The following is a 21,648-nucleotide window of genomic DNA, read 5'->3' on the forward strand; positions in this document are numbered from 1 at the left end:
AATTGTTCAACCATGGACTGCACTCCATATTAGCTGGTCTATAACAGTTGCTTGTGCAGACCATGGTTGAATGTAAATAGTGGGGAAACACTATGCAACTGGAGACTGTAAATATTTACATTTGAATCCCCACAAGGCCAACAGGTTTCAACAGTGTGAACGGCTATATCACGGATAAGGGATTAGCGGGTTATTGTAAAAAATAGCACAATGGTATGATGTATGTTTTGAAAATATAAAACTGCACAGTAAGATTTTTTTATAGTCAGCTACAGTTACTAGTTATGGCAGCACACATGATCAAATAGAGATTTTACTTTACATGTATGTACAATATAAGATATTCATTTATTGCATATTTTGGAAGATACATTTTGCAAATAGACAACATTTGAAACGTGAATTTTATAACCGGTAATATTTGTAAATTAAGATATCTGCGCGAAATATATGCTTTTCTCAGCTGGGCTCGGGCCGGGTCCCAAAGTGGCGGGTCTAAGGAGCAGTTAGCCAATCACTGATGAAGTTAATGAGTGACATTATAATAATAATAATAATAATAATCAGCGTCCTAAAATAAATGGAGTTTTGGGCATAGCCCTTCGCCGCCCTACGCTGCTCTCTCACCAGGGTGAGTCCCCCAACACGCCGGTTAACAACATAACAAGAGCGACCACCGGCAGTGTCCTGACCCGAACTCTGTACGAGAGAAGAACTTAAAACAGCTGGACCCAGATCAGCCTGACCTCACAATCAGACAACGGACCAGCGTGAAAGAGAAGCCGCACATATGGCGCTTACAACTCGGGCGTAGCTAGTTAGCTACGTGCTAACGTCATTCGCTCACCACGTGCATGACGTCGCCGTGTTACAGTTAACGGCGCACACGGGACTGCGGTGAAGACACACAACCAAGACGTTGATGAAAACATTTTATCCCAAATAATTCATGGCGTGTGGGGCTTTTGAGTTGGTCTTTCCTCAACACACTGATCCGGTGTTTCCCCAACAAACTAGGTTCATATGCTGACCCCCATGATCTAATAGATTTTATATGAATATATTTAAATAGTAATATATTTATACTTTAATATATTATATGATATTTATATTTGATATTTATAATATTTACAATATGGTAGTTATATTAATAATATTAATATAATAAAAAGTCATTACTATGTTAAACTGTTGGAATAAATGTTAACTATTTTACTGCAAAGTAATAATGTGTGTTTGATACCCTTTTTTGCATTGAATCATAATGGGATGTTTACTGAAACTGATTGGCTGGCCCTGCCAAAAAAATATCCACCAGCCGCCACTGATCGTCTCAATTGAAAAATGACAGAAACACGGCCAGAAGGGGCGCTGTCTGCGTTTTTTGCTTTCAATAAATCCACTGCATGTCCAATTGTCTAATAAAGTAGCAGTACAGATATTTCCACGTGTGGTGCCCGTAGCAATAAAGCAATAATATTATCTCATTTCCACCACCCGTGGTGCTATGTATCTTCTCCTGTCAATCAGATATGGGGATAGTGCAGTGGGAATAATGGCACGGTGTGCCGCGCGAACAGGGCGGGTCTTAGGACCCACGGATTCATTTCTTGTCGAATAATAAAAGTTGGGCTTAACGATGTGTTCCCGACGTGCTTCCAAGTGAGCGTGAGCGTGTGAGTGTGAGTGTGACCAGCCCCCTTCTTCTCCTGCCGGGTGCACATTGCAGTGGTCCAACTACAGCCAGCTGTTCGGGGCGGTGTGCAAACATTCAGCCGGTGGGTGTCCTCGCGCTGCGGCTTCTCCGCACACACCACAGGCGGGTAGTGTCTGCCGGTCCGTCCGTGTTTTTTTCCCCCCCCGGAAGAGTGGGGTGTGACACATGGGACACATCTCGGGCCAGCAGCTGATACCTTTTCGCACCTCTCGCGCAGAGGCTTTCCCGTTCAGATAATCGTGGGTGGAGGATCGAAGGGGCGCCGCGCGTCCGAACCGGGACGTCCCCTGTGGACCCCCACCCGACTAGAACCGCCGCTTTTGAGGGACTCCAACACGGGTGAGTGAAACTTTAAGGATGCATCGCTGTTCGTGGGTCGCCGCCGTGTAAATGTATAAAGGGGAAGTACAGCTCCGCTCGTGCAATGCGTGTTTCAAGGCCGTGTGTTCATTGTTCTTCAGTGAACTGTTCATCGGAGCACGTGAGGATATATTGACTCCTCTGCAGTTGCACTGGATTTAAATAAAACACATGTTTTTATCACTTCACACACACACACGATAATGTGCCACCCGTGTGTGTCGTGCACCTGCTGCATCCTCACACCCCGCCGTGCTTCACAAACTGGGGACCTCTCACTTCGCCTCAAGAGGTCCCCCCTTTATAATGTCTTCTAGTGTCCACGAGTCCAGTGGCGGTCAGGGATGTGGGCTTTGAACGATATAAGCTATACAAATCATTAAAATGATTGACAATTACCATCATTGTTCTACATGGAGTGATGCCAACATTAATAAACCTTAAAGAAATATTCATGCATGCATACAGATATGCCTACTTCAAAATTTTAGAATTTACTAGTTATCCAACTTAACTTTCACAATCGAGTACACGTACTGTTTTGGAGCTCTGGTTTAAAGCAATGAGCATTATTCAATATCTTTAACATTTTGGTGAAACAACACAAACTAATTAAAGATAACAGTATAAGTCTTTAATACAAATAGGGGTTTATTGCAGCATGTTTGGGAGCCCTGGTGCTAAAGGTTTCCTGTCCGTATGATTGTGCTAATAACAGTTTTTTTTTTTTTATTATTCTATTTTGTAACATTCTGTGGTAGCAAAAACGGGAAGATGCTTTCAAGCGCTCTGAAACGACTGTCTAATTCAAACAAGCCATGGATTCACCATGTCGGACTCAAGTGGTGCTCATTTTAACCTGCTCACAAATTGTTTAATCCCTCATTCATGAGGCGCAGGGCTGAATGGGTCTTCCCTGAATTTAATTGTAGGACGACTTCAAAAGAAAGCCGCTCCCCAGTGCTGCGTCTTTGTTGATTTTTAAGGAAAAAAGGCGAAGTACATGAACAAAATCCAACTATCAACTCCCCTCTTTGTTCCCAATCTCAAGCATGGAGTCTGCGTGGTGGCTGCTCAGCAAGGACAATAAATCCATTCAACGAGATAATTTAAGATGGATTCAATTCTTCTGCAATCCTTGCGACCCAGGACCAGGTTGCTGCTTGGCATTCGGTTCCTGTTGTAACTGTGCAGTTCCTGAAATCTGCAAAATTGTGGGTCACCCGGTTATGTGTGTAAGGATCAGACAACAAAGTGTTACGTAAAATGTGCCAAGCTATTTTTTTTTTGTTTTTTTTCGTCTCCAGGAAGAAGGTGCAATCCGACTGAACAGAAGGGTCCCGTCTCCAGTCATTTTGACTCATGTTTGCTTCTTAACTGGTTTGCGTGGCGTAAATGAGCCGCTCTGGCATCACTTCTGCTTCTATGCCCACTTCTTGTTGCCGAGTGTGCTGACAGCTGTAACTCTTCCTCACGTGGCCTTCCGTAAACGCACCGGGGGCCGCGATCCAGCTCCCGGAAGGAGAACGTGGGCTCGCAGCTCCCTCAGCCCCTCTGGGAATGAATGTGTATAGGTTTATGTATACTGTATATTGTTCTTGACCACCGTCTTTTAATAAATGTCAAACCATTTAACACTAAGGCCTGGATGCCATGCACCCATATTATGTCAGGCAGCTAGAAAACAAACAGACGGCGTCTCTGCTCGCCGACTGGTCTCAGCTGGTTGGGTCTCCAAACCGTCTCTGTTTCCGCTCCTCATAGCAATTGTTTGTGATTACTACTTCGCTGTAGAGCCAAATTCAATTAGAAGGAAGTGCTTTTTCTTTAACCTAGCCAATTGACGACGTCCTTATATTTGTTGAGTGTGGAACTTCTGGATGTATCCCCCCGAATGATTGTCATCCGTTGTGAGGGTGTGTGAAACTGCACAATTGCACTCGTGACGGATAGAGATTGAAATGGGAGCATGGCCTTACACAATGGGGTGAGGCAATAGAAGGGTTTGATGCTGCGACGTTCATCATGTAATATTCAGAGCATTACATTCAGCTGCAAATACCTTTTTTTTTTTCTGTGATTTTATAGTTTAGTAATATCTACCCGTGCAGAAAATGAGCCACTCCCCCTCTGAGTTTGTTTTTTGTTGACATGGGGGGGTCGGCCGTGCGTGGTTTTCAGTGCATGCGGGCAGTATGCGGAAGCAAATCAGTTCCAATGTCTGGAAAACGGCTTTCTCTATAAGGACAAAGACATGATGTCATGATGAAGGAAACCCTTTAACCGAGGAGTTCCCCTCAGTTGTCGGTCCACACGCAATATGGGACTGAATAGTCTTTATTTTTATTATTACTGGTGTTAAGACGCTCAGTCTCATGGAATCCACAGCGATGAGCTCTTCATTTGATGTTTTTTAGATCATGTTGCTTCCTGATGCTTTAACACAAAGTTACAGTAATCCAGCCAAGCTTTTCGTCTGTGGTGCCGGTTCAGAATAATTTGTAATAATGGTCATTATTTGTGGAGTAATGTTTATCCTCCAAATATTTCTGTGTATTAGATCAATGCACCAACTGAGTGAGCTTAAGCACCTCATGCTCCAGTGTTTCCCCTACCATTATAACACTGCCCCCCCCCACCCCCACACCAAAGAATGGGAATGTTAGCCCAGTGTTTTGGGGCCTTCACCTGCACTATAGATTCAAACAAGTCCATAGATTTTGGATTCTTCTGTCACTCTGCAAGTCCACCACTGGTTGAGACTAAAATAATTATTGGACTTGTTGACATGAAATGTTGTTCAGACATGGTTTTGTCAGTCATGCCCGCCCAGGTTTCATTTTTGCAACTGTTCTTTACTTGTGGGAAACCGTCTAACAGGAAATGACTTATTTTAGTCCGAGCAGAGCGTGTTCTCTGATGACATCAGGACCGCACAGAGCCTTTACAGCTTCAGAGTTTGTATTCTTATGGTTGCAATGCACTTATTGTATGTCGCTTTGGATAAAAGCATCAGCTAAATGACCTGAAATGTAATGTTAATGAATTCAGCAAACACAAAGAGTTTCTACTGGGAACAGAAACCGCTCACTACCTTTTTTATTATTATGATTTACGCCAGCAGTAGTCTCATTCATTTCCTGACTTGGCAAACACATTTTTATATCTACAACCTGAAAGAATATTCAATAAGTTGATAGTACATGCTCTGCCTTTCAAAATATAAATTGGGTACAGTCAGACTTTAAAAATATGAACCGCTTTGAGTTTGAGTGGCATGTATTTTTTCTTTTTTTTAATAGCCAGCATGTGACTTTAGCAAAGTGTTAGTGTTTGGTGGTTTACATAACACTGATGTCAACTATTAAAACCAACCCGTGGGTATACTGCACACAGCCCAAACACAAACCCACGATGAAAACATTACACTCAATATTTAGAGGCCTATTGCGCCATTGTTGATCAATAATGATGATTGCAGCACACGAGCTTTTCTGGAGTGGAAAACCAATTCTGAATCCCGTCATCATCACTGGGGAGACATCGACTAAATTGCTGTCTAAATCACCTACTTCCTCATTTCGGGCCCAAACTATTTCAAATGTTAATAATACATTTTGTTGCCTAAATTGCACAGATTTATTTTACTGTTAAAAGTGCCATTATTGAAGGAAAGAAAAAACAAATAACTGATTCCGGACATTTTAACGGCATTGTTGCTCACGTAATATCAGAATATATTGTCAAACCAGCTTGCTAAGCACCAGCCTGTCAGCATTGCTATGGGTCTGGGCTGTGATGAATTAAGCGTTCAGCAAAGCGCCTCTCTGTTGCTTCAGGCTCCTTGTTGTGTTAAGATACTTGTTACGAACAGAAGGTCACTGTCGGACGGGAACCCCGATGTAATGGAATGGTACCTCTCATGCCACCGTTCTCATTCAAATGTCAGCCGCGCTAATAGGAACATGATTAGGAGTCCAATATTTCCTGGTCTTTGTATAGGCCTGATACATGAAAACATTCACAGGTACCTTTTATTTCTTTGGACCTGTACCAGGCCCAACAACCCCATCTTCGTAGTAGCCCTCGTTATTCACAGCACGGCCAGCAAGGAATGTGTGGGGAGCTCAGATCTGGGACTTTGCCTCCTCCAAGCACTTGCTCCCTGTTCTCGATAGCCGGTTTGTGTGTTGGTGACATCAGCGTGAATGAAACGCCCGCTGGGAACCTACACCAGTTGATGTCTTCAGATCACCCCAAGAGGTGGAATGTCAAACCAGGCTCTTCAGTAGTAAAGGAGACCAATAAATCTATTCCGCAACAGTCATCTTTAACATCTTCAACAGTCAACAGTAAACCTTTTTATAAAGTCATTATCTCACTAGAAACAAAAAAAGTCAACAAAATAAAAAAAAATTAAAAAGTTGCTAAGGAATGGAGGAGACAGAAGTCTCTGTATCTGTCGTTCATGTCTGAGGTTTTTCTGAATGCTTTGTCTCAGCCAGCAGACAATTGTTTCAACGTAACGGAAAAAGACTGCAGACAGCTTCTTTCTGCCTGTTTGTAAGGGAAAAAAGAAGCTTCATGCGATGGAGATTACAGATACAGAGGCTGATTTGAATTGGGTTTTGTTTAAAGTTGTTGAACAAATGTGTTGGATAGTAACGAGCGTAGTTGCTGTTACCTCAAGTGTCACTTGACCTGATTAGCTGAACGTTCTGGTGTGTGTGTGTGTGTGTGTGTGTGTGTGGAGCAGTAGCTTATCTCCAAAAAAGCAAGTCTGGACTTATGAATACTCTTTAGCAATAGGGCCCATTTGATGTTGACTTTGGGTATGCATCCCTATACATTCAGGACGCGTGCAAGGCTCTCCCTAGAGCCGTGTGTTGACTTGACCCTCTCTGGGCTGCTGTAGAAACATAACGCACTCCGTGTAAGAGGATCCGCTTCCCATGTAGATACAAATGGCTTTTTTAAAGCCAATGCTATGATCCTTTCGGGTCAGTTGATCGTACACTGCCTTACACAGTTAGGAATACTACTCTGGACCTCCGCCAATAAATCCCCCTGAATGTCACGTGCCATGTGAAATGTCTGATGGAGGAGTCTGTGTCGGTCCTCCAGAGAGGCTTTTGCTGTCCTCAATGTGTCCACTCACTTCTTCTTCCTGCTTTCCAGGTGACCATCTGCATTCAATCATTCAATTCCCCAAAGGGTTAGGATGACAATGTAATGTAAAGAGTTTATCTTGAATAATACATGGTTTTATGTACTGGCAAATACTTTGAGAGAAAGCCCACACTCATGGAGGCTTGTGGTAGTTGTCAACACACATGTGGCAGCTGAGATAATGCACGAACGAATGATATTTGCTGTGTTTCAAATTCACGCATGGACTTAATTGTGCAAAAAAAATGTGTGTTGCAAACACTGGGTGCAAATCGAGCTTCTCTCTCCTGCTTGGTATCAGCAAGGAAAAATCTGCACATCTGCCCCTGGACTGTAAAATCCTAAATAGTGCAAAATCCTGGATTAAATCTTGAGATGCTTTGGCAGATGTAGTGAATAGCTCTTTAGTTGAACTGCAGCACTCATCCCTGGAGAATGTGGCGTTTAGTTCTTGTCCGTGTTTATACAGTGAGCTGGGAACGATCAGTTTAGGCTCGGTGACGTGTGAAAGGACGCTTGTCCCTGCTACCTCCTCCAAGACCCCCAGCTCCTTCTGTGTTGTCAGCCATCAATGGAAGTGTTTAACGTTTTGGCCTGCAAGTAGCAGGCAACGATTTAAACGTTCATCTATTATCTATTATCTATTTTGGTGGTACTCTCTGAGCACACTATGTGCTATATTTAAATAAAAAAAAAGATTTTTCTTCCTCTACCACTATAAAGCAAGTATGCAGTGTTGGTGGAGGAAAGGACTCTTGATGTTCCAAATGCAGGTCTGTGATTACAGTTAGTTCTGCCAGCTAAAGAGAGAGCTTAAACCTCCGCTAACATCCCTGCTGTCAGTGCCCCCCCCCCTTCCTCCTCTTCAGCGCCCCTGCTCTGCAAATTTTACTCTATCCGCTGAGGTCTTCTTGGAATAGGCCGGTAGAAACAGCCCTCTCGGTGTCAATGGTGGAATTGCACAAAGGCGCAGAGGCTGGTGTTCTTTGTGCTAAAACCCTGGAGGCGTGATCAGCAGAATATGACCCCGGGCCAGCTGACACCAGCACTCTCTTTTGAAAGAGCTACCTATTTTAGTGAGCAAACCATTCCTCATATCCCTTTCAGTGGAGAATCGACCCAGCTTTCCCCTCTGCTGGCTCGGGCATCTATATTTCACTTTGGAGCTTACACCAGAGTGGAGGGCGAGAGGCTCTTCAATGCTGCTGCTGCTGCTGCTGCTGCTGCTGCCAGCCTGGATGTCTGAAATGGTTGTATTTCTCAGGAAGAAACTAACTCCGAAAAACCTCAACACAAATAAAATCAGGTTATCTCTTTGGTCCGGTGTTAAATCTTAATCTCGGGGTCTTTGAGTCAATGTCTTTAAATGACTTGACAAAAATCTTAAAAGGAAATCTAATTAAAAGGAAAATGCAGAATGTATTTCTTTTTGGTGTCAAATCTCGTCATAAGAAGTGCTGATGAGGATGTTTAACCAAATGATCGTTATGTAACAGCAATAACTAAATCGGTTTTGAGGGTGAGTCACCAACAGGCTGCTGGGACAAACATCTGGTCCACGTGTTCCCTCCGCACCCTGTTTACGCTGATGCCTCTGACCTTTACCCAAATAGAGAACACAACCTCTGGCCTGGTTTTTGTTTCTTTCGCCCTGGAGCGCATTGAAGAACCTGCTCCATAGAGATAAGCGCTACAAAGTTTGTGTTTGCTTTAAATAACACCGCAAGTGAAATGATGTCGGCAACTGTTCAGTGGATCATTGTCCACAGTCGATGGACCATGAACAGCAGGCATGCCGCTGTTTTAGATACCTGCACGACTTGACACAGTCGGGGATCACCGCTTAGACACACAGACACGCTGAGGGTCAAACACCTGCAGCCGTGTTAGGGTGGGTGTGTGAAACGGTGTGAAACAACTTGATGCATTTTAACTGGATAAAATTGCGTTACGTTAACATTAACAAAGCACAAGAGCAGCCTGCACCCCAGCTGGAGGTTGTGTCTTTTTTTAGCTCAGGATTGCCTCGGTGGATCCAGGCATGGCAAAGCCCGTGGGCCACTCCACAACTTTGGTCCTTGATGGCTGCATTTCAAATTCTGTGTAGACACTGACAAGTTTCCCAAGGGGTGCACCTCTATGACTTTGGTAATCACTTTTAAATTTCCTCTAGCACCACCAGCAGGATCATAAATGGTTTTCAGTGTAATATCTCAACGACTAATGTTCACCACGACATTTCCACAGCCATTTATGTTCCCCATTGCATGATCCCCTCACTCTTCCTTTAGTGGCGCCACAAGGTTATTTTTTGATCTCAAACAAATTTTGCACAGGTGTGTGTATATGTGTAAAATACCTCCAAAACTAATGGCAGTTTTCTTGGTAGAAGCTGGATTGAGATGCTCATTACATACAGCTCCAGTATTTTCTGTTTTTGTGAGCGTGATTACATTATCTGCCATTTTTGGGGATGTGGAGAATATGCATGCATTGGATAGGCTACCAGTGATGTCACCACTCTAAAGGAGATGATACATAGCAACAGTAGAGGGCAACAATTATTAGTACTGTCAATTCTAGAAAACCCATCACTATGTTGTGGCATGTAAGAAGAAAACAGTTCAAATTCAGTTGTCTTATGCTGAGAATTTCAGCATTGTGACTATGCCAGTGACATTGCCATCAGCCCTTAATAATAAATCCTAGTTAAAAATGTCAGATGGCGAGTATGGTAAACATTATACTTGCTCCACTTGAGCAAAACCCACCAGCCAGACGCGTCTGACCTGGACAAATTTGGCTCGTTTTTTAAACTGGTAATAATAACAGTGTCGAAAAATGTAGATTCAGTACTATTTCATAAAAAAATATATTGAGTCTGTAATGAAGAGTAAAAGTTGCACCTGTTATCGGACTACAGCTCACCAAAGTGAATTAGATTAAGCCGCAGGTTTTTTTAACAGCAGAGAAAAGAAGGGATCGAGATCACCTCAGGGATATTCTGCCTCTGAGGGATTTAGAGGGCACGGAGTATCACTCCCAATGGAAAAGAGAGGAGTTCTCATTTTCCACAGCAACAGATTAATCCTCTGCAGGTTCACATCATCACACAGGTATCTAGAATCCAGGGATCGAAAGCTCTGAATAGGGATTTAAAGGGTTGTGTTCTTCTAATATTAACCCTTTAGTTCTCTCTTGCTATCCCTTCTGGACTCTAAGGCACTAACTCCTTCTAAAAATAGAAGATCAGCCAGTAGCAGGTAGAGCTAGTGGCTCACTAGAGGGGCGGAGCCAGCACCAAAGGCCCGCCCAGCCTGAAAAAGTATGGAGAAGTGCACACTTCTGCAGACTGGAACTTGTGTGACTTTTGGAGCAAGTGCCAGTCTCTCCTTGGTTAGAGGGACTCTTGTCAGGCCACATTTCTAGGAATCTTGGAAGGTCAGCCATGCTGGAAGCTGCAGACTCCTTGTCGGTGTGTGAGTGGAGGAGGAATAATTGGCTCATCCAATTTGCCAGTTAGCACTCTTATATCCTGCGTAATCCTAGGCTTATTATTGCCTGAGGCAGCCAACCCCAGAGAGGGTGGCCTTGGATTTGGTTGGGATTGTCCCGGAGGGTATTTCAGTCCAGCCGGATTGATCGCCGCTGTTTGAGCCTGTGCCCAGAGTCTAGTCTGGGGGAGCCTGTTTACCCCATCACACACACACACACACACACACACATTGATTAGCTACACAAGAACATCTTTAACAGGTTTAAGGATACAGAGCGTTGCAGCTCAAACAATTGATTGTTAATCCAGTGAATTGAATTAAAGAGTGCCAGCGATTAATCCGTTACAGGTAAACACACAGGAAAGGGTTTTGTCCTTGGAAAGGCCTGCAACTATTGTTTTTCCCTTTTTAGATTTCTTGGAGGTGGTTGTGTAGATAGACATGAATTTCCTGTTCTGTCGGTTTTCACATTGTTTAACAATGCACCATTAACGATGGAGTGAGCCTGGACATGGGCTGTTTTTGCTTTGGGTATATAGCACCTAACAGCGCGTGGTTGTCTATGTACACAATAGCACATGTGAAAATCCTGACTTCTTTCAACGTTATGCACACAAAAGCATGACCAAGCTTTCGAGTCCCATGGACAAATTGTTATATTTATTTGCATAAAAACAGACTTGAATGCATGTGATTGTTGCATCACAAGGTCTCAACGCTAAATGGAGTACAGAGTGGTGAGATTTGGTGGAAGTGGGATTCCAGCGTGTTTTTAGCCTAAATAGGCCATCAATTCCTCCAAATGAAACCACAAAATACATTTGACGGTGTTGCTGTTTCCCTCGGCACAGGATGCAGCGTCAATCTACAAACTGAGTCACAATGGTGTTAAAAGAAAACTGTCTGTAGGACATAGGAAGTCGTCTCATGTGTCAAAGTCCCACGCCCCATAATAACATGATACTACAAGTTAACAAGTAACCAAATGTCTTTATCAGTAAGGAGATCCCCACTGTGCTCTCGTCTGTGGTCTCCTCACAGGTTTTTTTGTGGAGATTAAACATTTATTGATTGAACAACTGATAGACAGACGTGACTGACGAGATTGATTTGTAACCGACATGAAATATATTTCCCAGCATTTGTAGTGGTGAGCGTTTCCCTTGATCACAGTTGATATCTGATTACCAAGTTCTCTCCCCATCTCCAGAGGCCTCTAGATGCTGCACACACTTCTCCATATGAATGAAGCTAACTCAGAGATGATGAGGCATAAATACTGCGTGCTGGCTCACCAGGAGGAACTCGGGGAAATGCTAATTCTGGTGTGTGTGTTTGTGTGTGCGCATGCAGATGTATAGTGTGTGTGGCGGTCGAGCAGACAGTTGTGCATAAAAGGCATTCACATCGGAGCAGCTGTGCTGCTTGCGTTGATCATCAGCCAGTCCCCTCTTTTCATGTCTTTCCATTTTCCTCTGCTGCTAGTGTGCCCCATCCTTTGTTTAGGTCAGATTGAATGTGAATGGTGGAGGAGAGGGCCTGATCAACCTGCAGAGCAGCAGGACAGAATAACCTTTTCAGGGCTATTAAAACTATTGACATTAAAAAGGCATAGCTGATTTTGTCCTGTAATTAAAAAAGGATAAGCGCCAGTGAGAATGCTGCCTGTAGTGCATAAAGCCTGCAGTTAAAAGCCTGTTATCATTATTGGAAACAAACTGAATGCGCACTGCCTAAAATGATTATTGTGGTTGCTTGATTTCCTTTTACAGACTTTGAAATACAGCACAGGGAGCACTGAATTCAGCCTTTAATAATCCTGCATTAACAAAAAGATATTGGGATTTTTGAGACATTTTTATTATAACATCCCCCCCCCCCCTTTTTTTTAATTCATACTGGTCAGACTACGATTTATATTTAGCAGATCTTGTGAAAACTATTAATTTTGAAATGTACTCTTTAATTAAATCTGTGTTTTTTTTAAAGCGCTGGAAAAGATAACGCTTTGGGTTGCCAGTATGTGATTGGTTGATAAGTTGACATTTAAGAGTGTGGTAACTGTATACTACCTTGCAGGGTGTTTCCGAGGTCCGTTTTTAATAACCATAAACTAGCTGACGAGAGACAAAAGACCAGACAGAGAAATGTATCCACTGGAGTTGTATGGAAATAAACCATGCAGCAACATTATTTTCATGCCTTTCAACATGTGTGATCACAGTGAGAATACGCTGACATGTAACGTTAACAGAGGTTGCCGTGAGTTCTATTGTAATGCATTCGAGCTCCAATCTAAATCTAAAGTCTCCTTGAGGACGGCAGTCTGCGAGTCTTAACAAAGCATTTTGAGCCCAATCGAGATGAGACCTGAGGGTAACTGCACTTAAAAGGTCTCTAGCGACATAAAACATACAAATAATCATAATTAAGAGGCTTGACTCAACAAAATGGACCTAAATGGTTAATTGATGATCAAAATAGTTTAACTAATCTCTTAAGTGAGCGATTGTAAACAAATGTGTCCTTTTGTATTTTCTGCTAGACGTGCACCACATCTTAGGATCTCACTGGTTTAAAACCCTCATACAAATTTCAAAAAATATAATTGCAGTGCTGATTGCAACAATGTGATTGAGAGACAATCAGCGGCCAATCAGAGTTGATTGCTTTCCATCCCGCTGAGCGAGGAGGAGCGCCAGAGTTCAAATATTCAGCTTTACACCTTATGATGAAAGAGAATAATGCAAGGAAGACGAAGAGCACTGAGAAGCATTCCCTCTGCCCCCAACACCTCTCCCTCCTGCAGCAACACCGTTTTCCTGAACACACATCACTGCCGGTCCGGAAGGTCAGACGCTTGTGTTGGCTAAACCAGGAGGCTTCCTGTTCTCCCCTGAGTAAACATTGGCACTTTACTTTCGTCAAGGAGGCCAAAAGAGAAAAGGAAAGACATTAGTATCAAAATAAATTGACGAAAAGTTGGTGAAACTTTTTTTTTCTTTTCATTTTCGCCCCAGCTACCAAGGATTTCATTTTGGTTCTGAGCCAAGGACGTCTGTTTGCTGTGTGCGCACAACAGCACGATGACGGGGACAAATAAAAGCCCGGTTAAGAGTAAAAGTGATTCACTAATGGAGCCAAATGGAATCATTTGTTCGCCCTCTACAGCCCACTCGCTCCTCTCACTGTAATTGTCTCTGCTGCAGCTTCTGCCTCCAAACTAGTTGAGAGCCGGCAGCTGTTGAAACTAATTCATATTCAGATGAGGCTTTCATGCTTTTCTCTATTGATTCCTTTCCCTCTGTGTATATTGTTAATATTTGTGCAATATCCTTAATTAGGTAAATAATTGCACATGTGTGTACTATAAAGATAGAAGTAGTTGGCTTTGGAAAAGCTGGTATGTCTGTGCTCCTTTTTTAAAGGGAGTTTGATCGTGCAGGTAAAACTATCAATCTGTTAGATTTTATTCAATAACCCTGAACTAAGTTATTAAAACGGCTCTGCCGATGGCAAAGTTTAAGATGCAAATATGCCTTGTGATCCTGAATGGATGAGTATTGGAACCTCGGTGGTAGATAAAACGGATAACAATATAATTCATCTGTTGTGCAATTTTTCTTTGGTTGTGGATATCAAGGTTTCAATGAAATCCCCATCACTCCCCTTCCTCAGCTCCAGAAATATGTACAGTTATGGAAAAAAGCATCACTTGCTGATCGACCATCTCTGCCAAGTTCAGTTCCTTGTGTCTTTTATCTATTGACCTTTTGTGTGTTTGCCCATTACAAACACTGACAACTTGGAAGTGATCACCAGCTTCAAATCAGTGGACCCGCCCCTTTTGGGGGATGACGAGCTCACCTGGCCCGGTGTGAAAACGGGAAGCACTTCCTGGTTTTCGGGGGTCAGTGGAGTGTGATTGAGGAGAGGAGGGGTGCAGAGTCGGCGGAGCTACATTCAGTTGCGTGTTAGTTGCAAGTTAAGGGGTCACCAAGGAATTGGGACATTTCGCTGAAGGATAGATTCAAGTCAGTGAATCGGTGATATTGTTAGCATTCATCCTTTGGGAGAGCTAAGTGTCTATCTTGGAAAGGGGAGGAGCTGTAAGCACAGCATAGGTTCCACCAAATCCTTCTCACTGCCCCATAAGATATTTCCGTCTGGATTGTCCTTGAGACATTAGGCTCATACTAGATAAGCCGGGCCTGAATTGATCCCCGGGCGTTTGCCCCACACAATGCATGCTGGGTAGACGAGTGATCGTCCTGATCCCCACCTGGAGGCGGCCACATTTTGTGAGCCAGGAGCCATGGTTGTTCTCCACCAACAGCAAGACCCAGTGCATGATGGGAAACTCATGGCTACTGCCTGATACGAGCACCATGGTTTGCACCCATATTCTGTGTAATTGTAGTACAATTCTAGATCTCCATCATGGTGGATTGCTCTAATGACCCTAATGTTCCCCCTAGAGCGATGCAACCAGGGCACAGCATGTGATGCACCCCACATACACTCACCGGCCACTTTATTAGGTACACCTGTCCAACTGCTCGTTAACACTTAATTTCTAAGCAGCCAATCACATGGCGGCAACTCAGTGCATTTATGCATGTAGACATTGTCAAGACAATCTCCTGCAGTTCAAACCGAGCATCAGTATGGGGAAGAAAGGTGATTTGAGTGACTTTGAACGTGGCATGATTGTTGGTGCCAGAAGGGCTGGTCTGAGTATTTCAGAAACTGCTAATCTTACTGGGATTTTCACGCACAACCATCTCTAGGGTTTACAGAGAATGGTCCGAAAAAGAAAAAACATCCAGTGAGCGGCAGTTCTGTGGGCGGAAATGCCTTGTTGATGCCAGAGGTCAGAGGAGAATGGCCAGACTGGTTCGAGCTGATAGAAGGGCAACAGTGACTCAAATAACCACCAGTTACAACCAAGGTGGGCATAAGAGCATCTCTGAACGCACAGTACGTCCAACTTTGAGGCAGATGGGCTACAGCAGCAGAAGACCACACCGGGTGCCACTCCTTTCAGCTAAGAACAGGAAACTGAGGCTACAATTTGCACAAGCTCATCGAAATTGGACAATAGAAGATTGGAAAAACGTTGCCTGGTCTGATGAGTCTCGATTTCTGCTGCGACATTCGGATGGTAGGGTCAGAATTTGGCGTCTACAACATGAAAGCATGGATCCATCCTGCCTTGTATCAACGGTTCAGGCTGGTGGTGGTGGTGTCATGGTGTGGGGAATATTTTCTTGGCACTCTTTGGGCCCCTTGGTACCAATTGAGCATCGTTGCAACGCCACAGCCTACCTGAGTATTGTTGCTGACCATGTCCATCCCTTTATGACCACAATGTACCCAACTTCTGATGGCTACTTTCAGCAGGATAATGCGCCATGTCATAAAGCTGGAATCATCTCAGACTGGTTTCTTGAACATGACAATGAGTTCGCTGTACTCAAATGGCCTCCACAATCACCAGATCTCAATCCAATAGAGCATCTTTGGGATGTGGTGGAACGGGAGATTCGCATCATGGATGTGCAGCCGACAAATCTGCGGCAACTGTGTGATGCCATCATGTCAATATGGACCAAACTCCCTGAGGAATGCTTCCAGCACCTTGTTGAATCTATGCCACGAAGAATTGAGGCAGTTCTGAAGGCAAAAGGGGGTCCAACCCGTTACTAGCATGGGGTACCTAATAAAGTGGCCGGTGAGTGTATGTGGCTGTGTGAATGAATGCATTTTTGAACCTCTACTATCCTAAACATACTTCAGGAACAGCATAAGATGGTTTACTCTTGTCAAATACACTCAGAACAGACTTTGTACTTTTGGGGGGGGGGGTGTTAAGAACTTGCATACTTATTATTCTTGATTCTGACTGACATGAATGGAGGCAGTTTGAGTGTCCATCTCCAGAACAAAACCTGAACCAGATGTGCGAAAGTGCTTTCACAGCCTCGATGAAAGAGAAACTATAAAAATCCATCTTAAATGTCTGGTCATATGTACACGTGTAGACAGTCTACACATAGCATCTCTTGTGCCAAGTGAGCTCTGCAGCGTTTGGGTTGGGGTATTTATTTTAATTTATGTCCACTGTAAGTAACAGAACCCACCAGACCACCCAAAGAGGAAGGGCTGTCATTTCCTCGTCTATCTGACAGTTGATTAAAATGCTCTGCAAATGGCCAGCACAACGTCTGTGATAGAATTCAAAAGATTTATACTTGTCTTGCATTTTGACATTTTATCATACCTGGTAATTGGGATATATCCGGTACCAGATCCAACCAGTTCATGTATTTGTTTGGGTCTATGAAGGAATACTAAACATTCCCATCAGCTTTGTTATCAGTGCTAATTAGTCAATGTTTAGCAGGCTAAAGGTTCTAAAAATGTTAATCATTATACTCTCCTGTGAACACAGTCGATATGATCATTCCAGCCTACTGATGTTCGCATTTAGAGCAAGTATATTGTCACAGTGCCACTATCGTTGCTGTTTTCTGGGGAAAAAAAGATGTGTGAATCCAGTTCGCAGTTTGGCAAGCGATAAAAATCTCCTCCTGCAGCTGACTGAGCTCTCTGCCTTCTTGTCTTTCCAGCCCTGGTGGGACGTTGAGCGTGGCGACCGGCGGCTGACTCGGGTCACGTTGGTGCTGGGGGGGGCCTCCCCGGTACTGCCCCTGGCACCTGGTCCCTTTTCCACCCCCCTACGCCTGCCATGGCGATGAGCAGCGACCCTGGCCGCGGGAGGGCGGACCCCGATTCTGACAAACAAACCGGAAGCCTCACGGACATCATGGCTGCCATGACGACGGATGACGCGGATGTTTCAGCCGCCAACGGCGTGAGGAATGGCGGCGCTCAGCAGGACGCGGCTCAGGCCAAGAGGACCCGTGCAAAGCGGCCTCCCCTGACTGGCAGGAAGCTGTCGTTGCAGGAACGGAGCACTTACCTGTCGTCGGGGCCCGGAGGAGGATACACGCACGTTTCCCCTCGTGTGGCTCGCAGGCCCACCGTGGAGTCCAAACGTGTGTCCATATCAGACGCTCAGGTGAGGAAGTGGCCTTCAGATGTTTAAGAACAGTACTGGTCACACTGGTTCAAGAGGGAAGGAAAGTGTAGCAACATAGCACATACCCTCTACAAATGACGTAATCTGGAATTCACAAAACCGAGAGAAGGCCGACGCTTATAAGAACAGTTGGACAATAATTGAAAGCACCATGTAGCTCAAGATCTGTGCATTGCCTCCAAAGAAAGTGGAGCAACATGAAAAGCAGAGCAAGGTGTCAGTCAGTTTGCACAGCGGCCGCCCATTAGCACCCATCATGGGAACGTGCCTCTGCGCATTAGCTAGCTTCCATTGATGCGTCATTATCCCAGCTCCTGTCAGGAGTGTGCGGCCTCTATATTATTCCACAATCTGCACCGTGAGAGCATTTCGTCCTGACGTTGGCTTAGCCCAAATCACCTATGACCGTTTTATGAAATGCCTTCTGGCCGGCGCCATTAAAGAAGTGAGGTGGGGAAGGGAGCAGCTAGTGATTGGTCAGGCAATTCATTTTGGGGACTTATTTTTAATGTAATTTAGACACTTGATTTAGTTGTTTCAGGCTTTTAAAATGTTCACCTTTCTCTCGCTAGTTATGTTTTTTGAGAAAACAATATATAAAACCTATTTGAGGATTGAATCAACTTTTGTGCTAAGCTAATCTGCTGCTGGAGGTAGATTCAGAGAGGTATTGATCCTCAAAAAAGAAGGTGAAGCCGCACGTTTGTCTATAAATTACTTAAACTGTAAAAAATGTAATTGCATATCAATAACAATTATCATTATTTAGATAGCATGTAAATCATGTAGTCATAAACTTTCATCTCCTTTTATTTCCTCATGAAATCTGAGACGCTCTGTTGCTGTGGGTGACAGCCAAATATCCATTTTCCTCTGACTTTTTTTCAATTCAGTTTGGGCATTTAATCTTCATGACATCCGCATTGCTCGAGTTTCCCCAGCTCTCCTTGGACCTACAGTACGATACTGGAGAGGGAGAGCGATTATTTTTGCCTGTACAAATATCCGTTGTGGCGGACATTTTGAGTGTATCCACTGATGCTTAACGGTGGTTACCTCAAAGGGGAAATTGCACACGTGTGTGTGTGTGTGTGTACACTAAAGCTTGCACCCCTTGTTTTCTCTATTATTTTTATTTCGCTCCTGTTTGTAAGCGGGGTGCATTTTTAGAAAACTTTTGATGCTCTCTGATTCGTGGCTTGAAGTTTAAAAAATAAAAAGCACCCCCAAAAGTCTAGTTTCATTTTGGGCATTCCTATTTGGGAGCATATTGAAATGGAGCCATTTATCACTGGGGTCTACAGTGCTCTCCTCTGCTTGTATTTGTGTTCCTGGCCACTATCTCACCAAAACTGGAGAGAAATGACCATAATGACATCGGTATGATGTCATCATGGTCATCCATGATGACTTTGTATCCGTTATGTCCGACTAATTATTTATTGAAATAAACAGTGGCGGCAGCGATTTGAGGATTGTGAACTTCGGCGGGCAGAGATGAGTGTTGCTCTCTGTTCGTCTTCACTGTATCACAGAAAACGATGTGCTTATAGAACTGAATGTGTGTGCTCATTTAATATTTAATCCTCCCAATGAAAATCGAAATTCATGTCAATACGACTTGAGGATATCCGCTTGACACTTACAAACTTTAAATACTGTCAAAGTCCCGTTTTTATTACGGACTTCCTGAGCATCATTTCTTACCATCAGGACTACATTCATGGCCATTGATTTTGGACACCACCGTTGGCAGTGATTCATTTGTTTTGCACCGATATCGATCGAAGCTGAGTAATGGAAGGAGAGCCGTGGGTGGAAGGTCTGGTGCGGTTCAGACACAATGGAGGACAGAGTGTTCTGCGGAGGGAATGGGGGAGACACTGCACTGGTACCAGTCCATTGCAACAGTGCGATAGAGCCTCTCTAAAGATTTGTAGTGGCCCAGTGAAGAGTCTGAGTTCTAATTGAAGTCTTTTCTGCATGGTCCTCCTTCTTTATTGGTCCTGACCGAGTAATCAACTGCAATGCAGCTCCTGCTGAGCAAGTGCTGGCAGAATGTGCACCCAACGAAAAGCCAGCCAGACAATCCCTCCCACTGCTACTCTCTTGGTATTCTCCCCATTTGCCTTTTCCTTGATCCTATGCTGCCCTATTTTCTTTATTCTCCATCCTTTTCGACCAATCAACAGAATCCCTTTATAAAAGTTCCCCTGCTTTAGCTACCAAATCCCAGTCCCCTGTGCTATCTCTTTTCTTTGTGGTCAATCCCTGCCACCAGTTGACTGGCGTCGCCTGCAGTTTGCACAATTCTTATATCACTATATGAAACTCTCATAACCACGCCAGTTTTCTTTGAAATCTGTGCTCTCAGACTTCCACTCTTGCTTCCAAAAAGTCCCAGTAACAGTAATTTAGATTCCACCTCCCCTCCTCCCCTCTGTCCTGCTGTGGTGTGCTTGCCTCCATCGTGCCCCTGGCTGACTCTGAGCTGTAGCAGTGGTTGCTATGGAACTGCAAATCACCCTTTTAAGCAGTAGCCCTCTAATGGATTTTTCAGACAGTAAACAGGAACTAGAGTGTGTTGTTACCTACATCTCACAAATGAATGTCTCTCTCCACACATGTGTGAAAGGCGACCTTGTCTCTTTGATATGTGATGAAAGCTTTTTGTCATGTTCTTTTTTCCTTTTAATTATGAATGACTTCCTCACGCCTTTTCTTCCACTTCCCTTACAGGACTGCATCCAGTTGAACCAGTATAAGCTGAAGAGTGAGATTGGGAAGGTAAGTTTGTCGGTTTTCTACCATTCTTATGTAGAGCTTTTGAGAATGTCAGCAGCTTTGCTGTAAGGTGATCACGTTTTCAGCTTGTCCACACAAAAAGTTGTCCTCATTATATTGCTTGCATATTCTTAAATTTCAAAGTTCAATACAATTAACATAATGATATAGCTTTTTTTGGAACTATTCAAGTGAAGACCACAAACCCACATGCGAATTGTAAGAATCTGGAGATGCATGATCTCAACAATTCAGTTTGGTTTTATATTATATATATATATGCGTATCCAAGTAGTTCAAAACAGTCCAAAGGTGGTGTTTTACATCTTATCCCCCAATGTCTGCATGGAGTCCACAGCCACAGTGCTTTCAGTTAGATGCAAACATAAGCATGCTAATAAGCTCGCAGCCACAACAACAATGTGTTGACGATAAAAGTTCTATAAACAGGATTCAGAGTATTAAGCAGCAAGTTCTATTAGCTAAGTCAGCATGGTTCATGCCATTGGCTACGGCATCTGATAGCAGCCAGCTCCATGATGAGTGTTTATTATTCAATTATGTATTCATTTGTTTTGCAGGAACACTTCACACCAATCAACAGTTGTAGTGTAATTGAGCCAGAATTAACCAAAGAGGCTCATTTCCATCTGCTGTCCTTGGCCAGATGTTTTTAAGGCAGCATAAAATTTAAGAAATAAACTATGTAATTAAAATGTATAAACAAATGGACAGCAACGTATAGACAAAACCTTTATACAGCAAGTGTACAACAATAGACCAGAGCAGACACAACAGGCTGCAACATGCCGCAGGCCCAACAAACCCAGCTACAGTACAAGCACATATACCGTATACAAAATATACACATAAAATACATTTAAATACTGAACAAGTCAAATGCACATATAGGTGAAACAAGCAAGCAGGAAAGAGCACGTCAATGCTTGCACACCTGATTGCCGATGCTTGAATAAAGTTGAGTGTGCAGAGCATTCCACGAGTGAGCTGCCTTT

At 43.6% G+C, this 21,648-nt stretch overlaps 1 protein-coding gene across 2 annotated transcripts in view; it reads left to right on the forward strand.

Moving 5' to 3' along the window:
• Window positions 1-1,600: 1,600 nt before the first annotated feature.
• camkk1a (calcium/calmodulin-dependent protein kinase kinase 1, alpha a) overlaps window positions 1,601-21,648 on the forward strand; it is a 38,264-nt gene continuing 18,216 nt past the window's right edge. The window contains exons 1-4 of one of the 2 annotated variants that reach the window (XM_037467142.2): window positions 1,601-1,778; window positions 1,935-2,056; window positions 17,376-17,827; window positions 20,588-20,635. In XM_037467142.2, the coding sequence (XP_037323039.2) occupies window positions 17,495-17,827; window positions 20,588-20,635 (381 nt within the window). In that variant the 5' untranslated portion in view covers window positions 1,601-1,778; window positions 1,935-2,056; window positions 17,376-17,494. Of the gene's footprint in view, window positions 2,057-17,375; window positions 17,828-20,587; window positions 20,636-21,648 lie in introns of both variants that reach the window. The other variant, XM_037467143.2, reaches the window with a different exon arrangement.

Source organism: Pungitius pungitius, chromosome 16 (genome assembly GCF_949316345.1).
Source record: "Pungitius pungitius chromosome 16, fPunPun2.1, whole genome shotgun sequence".
NCBI lineage: Eukaryota > Metazoa > Chordata > Actinopteri > Perciformes > Gasterosteidae > Pungitius > Pungitius pungitius.